This window comes from Colias eurytheme, chromosome 15 (genome assembly GCF_061535395.1).
Source record: "Colias eurytheme isolate Ceu_HAF_F1 chromosome 15, ilColEury1 Martin Lab GWU primary, whole genome shotgun sequence".
Lineage (NCBI taxonomy): Eukaryota > Metazoa > Arthropoda > Insecta > Lepidoptera > Pieridae > Colias > Colias eurytheme.
Window position 1 is genome coordinate 7,322,759 of NC_142994.1, and position 11,317 is coordinate 7,334,075.

The 11,317-nt window shown below is 32.0% G+C and overlaps 2 protein-coding genes across 2 annotated transcripts; both read left to right on the plus strand.

Annotated features, from left to right (window-relative positions):
* Nucleotides 1-1,050: 1,050 nt before the first annotated feature.
* LOC149902412 (organic cation transporter protein-like) lies at nucleotides 1,051-2,967 on the plus strand. Its single transcript, XM_090110284.1, has one exon. The coding sequence runs from the start codon at nucleotides 1,131-1,133 to the stop codon at nucleotides 2,733-2,735; it is 1,605 nt and encodes a 534-aa protein (XP_089966410.1). The 5' UTR covers nucleotides 1,051-1,130; the 3' UTR covers nucleotides 2,736-2,967.
* Nucleotides 2,968-4,829: 1,862 nt separating this feature from the next.
* On the plus strand, nucleotides 4,830-10,312 carry LOC149902413 (uncharacterized). Its single transcript, XM_090110358.1, has 8 exons — nucleotides 4,830-4,985; nucleotides 6,440-6,610; nucleotides 7,254-7,624; nucleotides 8,072-8,237; nucleotides 8,405-8,500; nucleotides 8,615-8,713; nucleotides 9,158-9,369; nucleotides 10,025-10,312. The coding sequence occupies exons 1-8, from the start codon at nucleotides 4,830-4,832 to the stop codon at nucleotides 10,251-10,253; spliced, it is 1,500 nt and encodes a 499-aa protein (XP_089966484.1). The 3' UTR covers nucleotides 10,254-10,312.
* Nucleotides 10,313-11,317: the final 1,005 nt, after the last annotated feature.

Below are 11,317 nucleotides of genomic sequence, written 5' to 3' on the forward strand. Positions count from 1 at the left end.
AAGCTGCATCTTCACTGAGCAACATAGGCTATATTGCATATAAAAAAAATTAGCGATCCTTACCAAAAATGCAATAATGTAACCCAAGGTGTAAAAAATTCCTTCATAAAAATTCTGTCATCGCGTGCGCTGCGGAATCTATTGAAGATAGAACAAAAAAATTTCTACGGTATTATAGAATGGATCAATATCTACAAGAAAGCGATACCACATGTCCATCTTCAGTAGTTATGTTACTACAACAACTTTTTTACGTTTTCAAAGTAAATAGAAGTGCCGACAGTTAAACCATGTTATCCATACACATATTATATTAATCCTTATCCCATTAAATTATATTTTATTATAGACTGTTTCAATACCAGCAAGACACTTTTTAAATTAAAAAAAATTGGATATTCCATTCAAAAGATATAACGAATTTTTAAAAGTGTCAATCTACAGAAAATAGTAGGTACACTGTTTAATACAATGAGCAGGCGTAGTGCGGGACGGGGTGAAGGTGATTTTCATGTGATTAAAAATTAAACCTATAGTCCGACCTATAGTAGACTTTTCACTGTCACGATATCGCTATTTATGCGGGTGAAATCGCAGGGCATTGCTAGTACTGAGATAAAATTGAATAACCTTATTACAAGAAGGTATGTAAAGTTATCTCACAGTTATACGCCAATCAGAAACATCTAAATGCCGTCATAAATAATGCTAGTGCATTTAAATATTTTAACATATTATTTTGTACCCTTTTCTGTAAGTATTTATAAATATTATTAACAAATACCTACGTACACAATAAAGATAATTTACGATATTTGTGACAGTATGTATATGCAACATAATAGAGGTTTTTTTTAATAAGGTATGAAAATAATAGAAAAAATAATAAAACCTAGTAGCAAATTAACTTCGATAGAACAGTAACCTGAAATAGCGGTTTTGTAACAATAAAACACCTGTAAAAATTGAGATATCGTAAAGATAAGAAATGATAGTTTGTACCCACGGTAATATGTTGAATATAGTATAAGAGGAGACTTAAATGGTATTAATCGTGTTTATGTCGCATATCGCAATACCTGAGGTGTACGATATTAATTTAATTCAGTGGTTCTGATATATAAATCAAAATGTCTTCAAAGGACGAACAGATAACTGAAACAGAATTTGAAGAAGTTTTAAACCGTGAAGTAGGACCATTTGGCAAGTTTCAGCTGATAAACATACTTCTAATGGGACTACCTGCAATTGCCTCTGGATTCCTAGCTGGGGATTATAATTTTGCTGCAGCCAGACTCCCCTTTCGGTGTACTATTCCAGAATGCGATGGTGACTATCCTGTGTATGCACCTGATTGGATACTAAATGCAATCCCCGAAACAGCAACAGGCTTCGCAGACTGCACCCGATATGCCAGCCTTCACAATACATCAGACATTCCAATCAACACGTGTCCCGTTGAACTATTCGATAAAAGTAAAATCATACCATGTGACGGTTTTGTTTATGAAAGAACAAATTCTTTAGTTTACGATTTTGGACTTGAGTGTCAAGAGTGGATTCGTACTTTATCAATAACATTAAATAGTGTCGGTGCTATGGTGGCACTCCCGGTAGCGGGATGGGTGTCTGACTACTTTGGGCGCCGCGTATCAATTGTTCTGTTTGCCTTCAACGTTGTCGTAATCGGTATCATAAAAGCATTCTCCACTAACTATATAATGTATCTTGTAACGCAATTTTTACATACTGCGCTGGGTGGTGGTGTGTTTAGTGCAGCATATATATTAGCTGCAGAAATCGTAGGTCCAAAATATCGAGTCACTGCTAGTGTTCTCATGTCCACAATGTTTGCCTTGGGTCTCGCTTTGGTAGGCGCAATAGCTTCTGCGGTATCTTATTGGCGACATCTTACCTTAATATATTTCGTACCGATGACTTTGATATTATCATATTATTGGATTCTGTGCGAGAGTCATCGATGGTTGCTAAGTAAACATAAGAATGATAAGGCTAAGATAGCGTTAGAACGTGCAGCGAATCTAAACGGTAAAAAGATATCCGAACAAGCAATGGTTTTTCTACTATCAGCCATACCGCGTAACGTTGAAACAGAAAAGAGTAAAAATCTAATCATACGTGTTCTTAAATCACCAGTTATGTTAAGGAGGAGTTGTACAACACCTATATACTGGATCGCGACTACGTTTATATATTATGGTATGACAATTAACTCAGTGAGTCTATCAGGAAATATGTATGTAAATTATATACTTGTTGCTTTAGTAGAAATCCCAGGATATTGGACGGCCTACTTTACATTGGATAGGATAGGTCGTAGAATGACATTATTTTCAGGTTTTGCATTATGTGCTGTGTGCTGCATCGGATTTGCTTTTACTCCTCACTCACGTTACGGTTTATCACTATTTCTTTACTTAGTAGGCAAATATTGTACTGGTCTTATCATTACATCTGTGTATTTATTTACCTCAGAATTATATCCTACGAGGCACCGACATTCGTTCCTTGGATTTTCTTCAATGTTAGGTCGACTAGGAACTGTAATAGCATCTTTTACTCCACCTTTAATGGATTATTGGACTGGTATTCCATCGGTCATGTTCGGGACAGTCTGCATAATAACAGCCCTTTTAGTACTCACACAACCGGAAACACTAGGCCAAAAGGTACCCGACACTTTTGAAGATGCTGAAGTATTAGGAAAGATCTGATTAATAAATACCTTTTATTGTGACGTAGTTTTAGTATGGAGTGGATTGTTGGTTTCTATGCCATTGCATATAGATAGCTGCTTGCATGTTTGCTGAGCAAAAACATTTTTTTGTATATTTTTTACTATTAAGTTAAAATATATTTGATTGTGATGTTTACAATAAAATTTATCACTCAAGGTTTTTATATCATGTTATAAAATGATCTCGAGCATAACAATTTGTATTAAAATAAGAAGCATTTATTACCTACTTAATAAATAAAAATATGGTAAATGATGATATGTATTTTTATTCTTACCAATTCATCAAATTTAATTATTTCTCACAATAACTAATTAAGATATCAATTTATTTGAATCCAAATGTTTTCTTACTCGTTTTCTGGACAGAACTATTACATATCTAAGTTATTGGGAATTTCTAGATAAATTTAAAATTACAGAAATACAACAATCGAAATAGCGTAGGGAACACAATATTATAATTTGCTTTTACATATTATTATTTTATTGTTTTGTAAGAAAAGTGACATCTACGTAGATTTTTAGTCATGTCTGTGGGTAGACATAAGTTTGGTCACGATGCAGATGTGACCAAACTTATGATATGCATTAAGCGCCATCTTGAAATAATTATTGTAACTATTTATCAAGCTATAACGTTTATGCTTGTTCGACGCTAGGAAGATATATCATAGATGGCGCTGTAATAAATAAGCAGTAAAAAGTATTAAACCATTTTAGAATTACAGATGGCGTAATATACAAACTATATATCTACACTAATATTATAAAGCTGAAGAGTTTGTTTGTTTGAACGCGCTAATCTCAAGAACTACTGGTCTGATTTGAAAAATTCTTTCAGTGTTGGATAGCCCATTTATCGGAGAAGGCTATATTATGTATATCATCAGAAGCGGAGCTCAGCGGGTGAAACCGCGGAGCACAGCTAGTAATATTATATTTTTTTTAGTTTTAGTTGTACAGACTACAGTTTCCAATTTTTATATATGTATGTATTCATTCTTTAAATACGAGAACAAATTCTTCTTGACAATATTAATTTACTCTACCAAATACATAAGTATCTTCTATTTATTTTTTTAGGAGATGTAACTAATAATCCATATAAAAAATAATTAAACTTTATGATACACCAAAATTGCCAGAATGTTAAAAACAAAATGCAATATTTATATTTTAAAACTATGTAGGTTCACATGTTTTGAAGAGATTAGGTTTAGGTATTTCCTAAGATTGTAATCCTATAATATATTACAGCTTATGATAAATTTTGTTTGGAAAACCCTAGTGACATGATGATGATCGTTCCTTTAACTCCTCGAGGAGCATAGGGCCTCAGTAAACTTTTGACCTAGTGACATACCTAGTAATATATTTTACTAGGTGTATGCGATTACTCGACATAATATAAGAAACATAGGTTAGTAAAAATGAACATAGCTATAAGTGATTGATGCTACTAATAATTATGAGAGATAATGTTTTTTACTTTATATATTAATTTGTAACTTTCATTGTCATACTGATAACGTTATGCTGACAATAAATATGTTATCGTTCCTTTATTTTAAGATATTTAATATGTCTTTTATTATTTCCTAGAAGCACTTCAGTAGAATATCGTTTTCGCTGGCATTTGTTATTATTATCCTATCTAATTGTGTTTCAAGAAACAGATACCCTTGTTACAGTCTCTGATTATTTATTTAAAATACTCTAGCTTGGAAATGCACAATTAAGTCCATTGTTTTAATTGTGATGTAAAGTGGGAATCAAGTTTTGACTTACGGTATATGTAGATAAAAAATAAAATTATTGTAGTTATTTGGTCTTAAATTGGTCTTAAACGTTACGAGCACTACAACCCCATGCTAGAACCGTAGAACTCTGATTAACTTCCAAGTGAGCAGTAGGTATGAGCAGGAGGTGAGCAGTGAGTGCTCAATGCTCATGGCTTTGCTACTGGTTGTCAAATCACATTGGACCTATTTTTGGGCTAAACGTCTGCTTGACATTGATGTAATCTATTCTTTATTGCGTTTTGTGCTATTTAAATTTTATCATAACTATGTCTTGTGGAAAACGACCTCTTGTAAAGAATTGGGATAAACCAAAAAAATTGCGAGTTATCACTGCATCTAAATATGAACAAAATGAGGCGTCCGTTAAAGTTCATTGGAAAAACGTTATACGTACTTTGGAGTTGTCATATAAAGATGAACAGGTTATTTTTCTCTATACAAACATAATCAAAAGATATTAACGTAATTCGAACTAGTGTTAATTATAAAAAGCATAACAAAATTTAGTAAAGCTCGACTCGACTCTACCAAATCTAATGAAACTTAACTTTATGTGAAAGAATTGATATAGGAAAGGATTGAGAAGGCTAAGGACTCTTCCTTGGCTAGAGGGTCAGTCGCTCCTCCACTCCTCGACCGAAACACAGTAGCATTCACGTGCTACTTGACGCCAATCTTCTGTGTTTCTTTCTACTTAATTATTTGATATTTATGCGGATATCACTCCCTGCAATAAACAGTCATAAAAATTTGATTTGCGCCCTTGTTATCTTGAGTTATAAAATTATTTAAAGTTCGTATTTTCCAAGAGTCATAATCCTGATCATTTTATAATTCATTACCAGTACTATTGTTCTTATTTGGTATGAAACAAGATTCTATATCGGTGATTATAAATTGTGAATAAAGCTACTATAAAGATAAAGTATCACGCTGAAATGGAACGTAAGATAAACGGTGGAAAATATTTATGATATTGACAATATTCCAAATATAGTTTGCTCCAATAAATTAAATATATTATAATGAAATTGTCGCCCTGCAGACTCATCCTGGGTGGATTATCTTTATAAGTTTAAATTTCTAATAATTATTACCCTTACCCAAGCGGTACAAATTAAAATCGTTTAGCCTCAACAAATTAAAAATCGTTAAAATCCTTTCACCCGTTCTTGAGAGGTGTGTGTGTGGCACGACTTTCTTTTATACATAAAATATATAGATATTATAATGTTATATCTGTGAAATGTGTTCTAAAACAAAATCTTCACATTTTATATTAAAACTCCATAAGTATAACGCGCGTTTTAAATAAGAATGATTTCTTCCTTGAAATTAAACAAAAAGCTTCTGAGGAGAGCTTTTATAATAGGGCCTCTTATTCTCAAATAATTATATTTAGACAAAAGGACAAAGCAGGAATTATTATTATCTAATAATTCTTATCGAGTATTTTACACGTTTCTGGTGTAGAAATACAATTTATATTATACCAGAATAGATAAAACAAATTTGAACTACAGTGGACTCAAAATAAGATGTAAATAACAAATGTTTTACTAAAAACTTGCATCCAGTTATCTTACCAAACTTTAATTTAAACTTTATCAATCATATAAATCTTAAGATATAAAAAAAAGATTGTATTTCTACACAATATTTTACACATGTACCTAATAATTAATGAATCATTTATATTGTATTCATTGTATTTTTCTTTGTTTGTTTGTTCCATGCGGATTCAAATAAATGTTGCTTTTTTTCTAAAATAAAGCGGACTCTTTACTTTGGAATATTTAATTAAATAGTAAAACATGTTAAGATAAAACAAACATTTTAATGTACTCAAAGCTATTTTTAACCAAACTTATAACAGTTCTGGGATTCACATTACCAAGACGTTCGAGGGTTGGTGGGGCCGGTGATCTTCAAGAGAATCACTAAGATATTCAATCTGCCAGCAGACGATAAGCCTTACGAACCGCTGTCGGAAACATCGTCGCCAGAACCTTCTGAATTGTTTTATCGTACCACTGCGTCTTCACAGGTAAATTAATATTTCGAGTAAGTACTGTAAAAGTCTGATTGTACCTATTTTAAGGGGTTTCTAATTAATTATTATTAAATCACCACTACACACAATTCTACTATATACACTAATTACACAATTTTTTACATGTTAGCTGCTGAGTTGTTATAATTTTTCTCTTTATTTGTGCATAAATCTGGCCAAATCACATGTTCTCAGCCATCGCTATTAGGTTTTGATTCCAATTAAATTATCATCATAAACACAAAGATTTTATAGTATAATTGTAAATCCATTGCAAAATCTAGCTGACGTATGTATGTATGTATGTATAAAAGAGAAACAGAAGTAGGCCAATATCTCACTGCCTTAATTAGATAAGATTGTGTAGGGTTTTAATGTAATGCTTATGAGGTTATTTAAGTGAAACTTCTTTATCGGGGTTGGAAAAAAAAATTAGTGTAACATTTTTTCGTTACGCGTGACATTTTTTCGTTACGCGCCATCTTTTTCTTATCCCTACCACGCGTGATTCGACGTATTTCTGTAAAGTTGCATAGGTATAGGTACTTAGTAAATTATTTTTTGGAAAAATAATGAAATACACGCACACATTTTTTTCTTTTTTCTTGCGTACGATTATAATTTTATTATTTTATAGAATCGCATACAACCCACTTTTTCAATGAGCGATTTCGATACATCAATGTATGATGAAATAGAGGAAGAAGATGAGGGTATACTGGATGAGCAATCAGAAATATGGAGCGAATCATCTATGCAATCTGCTGATTTAAGAAAATCATCTCGATCCAAATCAATGACCAGATCGAAATCAATGACTAGATCAATGAGTACAACAAAAGCTCAAAGAAAATCAATGTCAAAATCATTTTCTCGGCTGATGTCAAAAGGGATAGTGAAATCAACGTCGAGGCAATCTAGAGCTTTCAAGTCTGAACTATCTTTGGCTGATGAATCTGCTCATTCATCGGATGATTTGATAGTTCACGCCAGCTCGATGGCAGGCAGGTAAGAAGGTATAAGTCATCAGACATCACGGTTATAACGTTCCTGAGAAGTATTCAGTATTAGATTCTAGACATGTTTACTTTACAATTTTTATGCTGCGCTTTGAGAAAATGTTAAATTTAAGTATGTTTTTTTTATATTGTTTGATCTATAGGTAAGTATATAGTATAAAAGAGTCGCTTCCTGCTGTCTGTGTATCTGGCTGGGGTCTTTAAAACGGTTTTTCAATAGGTAGAGCGGTTCAACGAGCATAATAATTATTTTCAATAATTACAATTATTGTACCATAGGAAAGCGGGGCAGGTCGCTAGTATTTATTGGCATGAAATAAAAAGCCTATCCCCTATCTGTTTTTAAATAAATTAGTCGAAAGCATATGCCATTGTGTATAATTTTATAACACAAATTGTTAGTTAACAAGTAATACATATCTCTTGTAAACTGCAGACGTTCACCATTTCGAAAATTAGTAAGAAATCCGCACTTTGATATGCTGTACTGTAATAAATCAGAAACGGATATGATTAAATGGAATTCGAAGTACAAACAGAAAGCGTTTGAAGTCTCCGCGTCTGATGAATTTAGTAAGAAAGCGGAAATTTTAACTAAGAAGGTAAAGCTGATTCACTTGTTCGCAGCCATAGCGGAAATAAAACAATTTCAGCTTAGATTATTAGAAATTTACCAACAATTTTAAGATTACGCTATTCGATAAGCAGCAAATCAGATAAAGATTACATTTGTTATTTTATTTTCATTAATTAAAAATCCAATTTACAGATTGCGAAGGAATTTTATGATTGGTGGGTTGGATTGGGTAACGTTGAATTCAAGAGTGAAATAAAACGCCCTGAAGATATTGAAGATCTATTCCAAGTAATGTATCGATCTTATTTCATAAACCAGAGCGAACATTTCCACTATAATATCTCTAGCATATTATGTAATTAACTTGATCTTATCATGCAAAGTAAAACGCAATAATTGTAGGTATGGTTCGACGAACACGCTTCCAGAGGACTTGTATTAGATCCAAGAATTCTCCCGTGCGTGTTACAAAGTATTGCTGAGTATGTTGGAGTTAAAAAGGTATTATTTTATATAATATTTCTTAATGATTATTTAAACCATTACATTTTATGTATTATATTCATATTTATTCCAAGAATTATAATATTGTACGACACAAACATACATTTTTTGTTCCATTGAAAATTGTTTGTTCTGATGACACGATTTTTTTATTTGACGCGTTACCCAGAAATCTTCATCTTACATTTTTCTCCAATATTACTTTTAGATTATGTTGTTCTCGTTTGTTTAATAATTCATGTCAACATTATCTACATTTATACGAAAATATTTAACCTTAAATCACCTTTATACGTAGATTTCTCATGTCGTCAAACTTTTTGGTTCTTACTTTATGACTTAAAATCTCATAGGAGAGCTGTTCAATCAGTATAATATGTATTGAGAAAAAATAGGCCGTTTGTTTGCTTTTTCTATAAACTAAAGAATAATTTTACTTAGGCTGCTTGCCCGAGCGTATTGAAGCGCCAAATAGCACATGATATTCACGCCGAGACGAGTCCAGCTCATACCAGAGCATTCGGAACCTGTCTACCGCAGAAGAGTAAACACATTCCGCCCAAGAACAACACCATGGAAATGTGGCACTCGGTGAAGATACCGGAAGATTTGAAATCAATGGCGTGTGTCTGGGATGACATACAGCACCTCACGTAAGTGTTATAGTTAAAATCGATCCAGAGGTTCCTGAGATTAGTACGTTCAAACAAACAGACTCTTCAATTTTCGATTATTTTGTCAAGTTTAAATTATAATAGTGTTTTCTGTGTATTATTAATGTCGTATAGAAATAGCAATAATGATCCTTTGGAAAAACAGTATCGTTATCAAATTATTTTAGTTTTATTCTTATAAATTAGTATTAAGATTATAAAGTACACGTTATCTAAATAAAGGAATAATAATAATTTGGATGTTCGTGTTAGGTGCTATAATTTTCGTCAATAATATGCCCATCGTGTCTTTTAATCTTATCATTAAATAATTAAATATTTGCAATCATTAAATAGTTTAGACAGCAGTATCTACTCTACATTTAATGTTCTAGATATTCAGCAAACAATCCACTGTGTATAAATTTATAAAGAATAGAAAAAATTCGATCGCTCTGGCGGATCTAGAGTGGCTGAGTTGGTCAAGCATCCGCCCCGGATTGGCGTGAAAGGAATAAAGGATGCGGGTTCGAGTTCCTCCTCGTGATCGAATTTTTTCTATTCTTTATAAACTTATATTTATTAAGCATTTGAATGCCATAAAAGCAAAAATATCAAATTCAATCCAATGTTTGTTAAAATTCCTGCATTTCAGGTCAACTAAAGCTTTCCATAAATGGCTTAAAATTCGACCACATTTGCCGATGCCGCCTTTCTTCAAATCATTGGAAGCGCCTGGCGAGAAGAAGCAACCGTTTGTTGTGCCATCTGACTTCGTAGTTAAAGATAAAGCTTCCTCGATATCCACACAGGAGCTCGCTCTTCCCGTCTCTGAGTTTGATCTGGAATTAAAGGAAGTTCTTAGCAGGCTCCTGAATGAATAGTTTGCAAATACCTACATGATTTGTTATAGTATGGACATGAATAAATTATAAAAGTAAAATATGTTTTTTTGTCACTTTAGTATACAACAAAACAATTAAGAGCATAATATATCGTATTCAATAAACGGAAATATTAAAATATCAGACATAACATAGTATTAGATAATATCTATGAATGGTAATAGAAAAGACCTTCCGTGATTTCCTAGTACATCAATCACAATAATTATTATAAAAATTAAACTTTAAAATGGATATCTATTAAATCGTCTACTTACAAAAACTAATCTCATTAATGAGGGGGTAAATTTTGATGACAAACAATTCAACGGTCTGATTTAAATCTAATCATAAAATTAAATATGTATATAGATAGGTATATTACATGTCAATGGTTGGTAATCTTAAATATTAATAAACCCACATTTACTCATCATCAGATACACACATCATTAACTGTAGATAGGTATAGGTACATGTAATAACAAAATAAAAAAAAGACAAATAGAGTTGAAATAGTGATGAAGTTCTCTTCAAGGTTTTTAAATTCAATTTTGATTTTATAAGTTTGTAAGAGAATATTTTTAAAGTGAAAGTTTTATTACATCGTCTCAAACTTTTTGGTCTACGTGTAGGCTGTAGCGCATGTCGCGTGACGGTCGAACCGTACGATAATCATCGTACAAATACGATAATTTTGTACCTAAGTTTCACTTTTACCGTGGTTTCATGAAACCACACAACATTTTTTTTTAATAATAGTATTTTTTTTTAATTTTGCAAAAATGTTATGTCTTGCTTCGTTTCTTTTCTTAATGGCAGTGGGCTCACTTTCTGTCAAAATAATTTTCTAACAATTACTCTGTAAGGACGGATGTAAGACTTATTTTACTTGATAAGAACAATAAGTTTGATCTGGTAAAGTTATTTTCAGTCAGTCATTTGTATAAAACGAATAACACTTTCATAAATAGCTTATCTCATATCTGTAACTGTAAGTGTTTCTAGTAATAATTACCTAATTAATTACAATTCACAGTTTCAATAAGTCCAATGGAAAATGT

What these genes read in the sequence shown, in the direction of transcription:
- LOC149902412 (XM_090110284.1), top strand. Translation starts at nt 1,131, where the DNA reads ATGTCTTCAAAGGACGAACAGATAACTGAAACAGAATTTGAAGAAGTT.
- LOC149902413 (XM_090110358.1), top strand. Translation starts at nt 4,830, where the DNA reads ATGTCTTGTGGAAAACGACCTCTTGTAAAGAATTGGGATAAACCAAAA. An exon ending in CGGAAATTTTAACTAAGAAG is followed by an intron (nt 8,238 to 8,404) that starts GTAAAGCTGATT and finishes TCCAATTTACAG; the next exon opens with ATTGCGAAGGAATTTTATGA. An exon ending in GATGACATACAGCACCTCAC is followed by an intron (nt 9,370 to 10,024) that starts GTAAGTGTTATA and finishes CCTGCATTTCAG; the next exon opens with GTCAACTAAAGCTTTCCATA.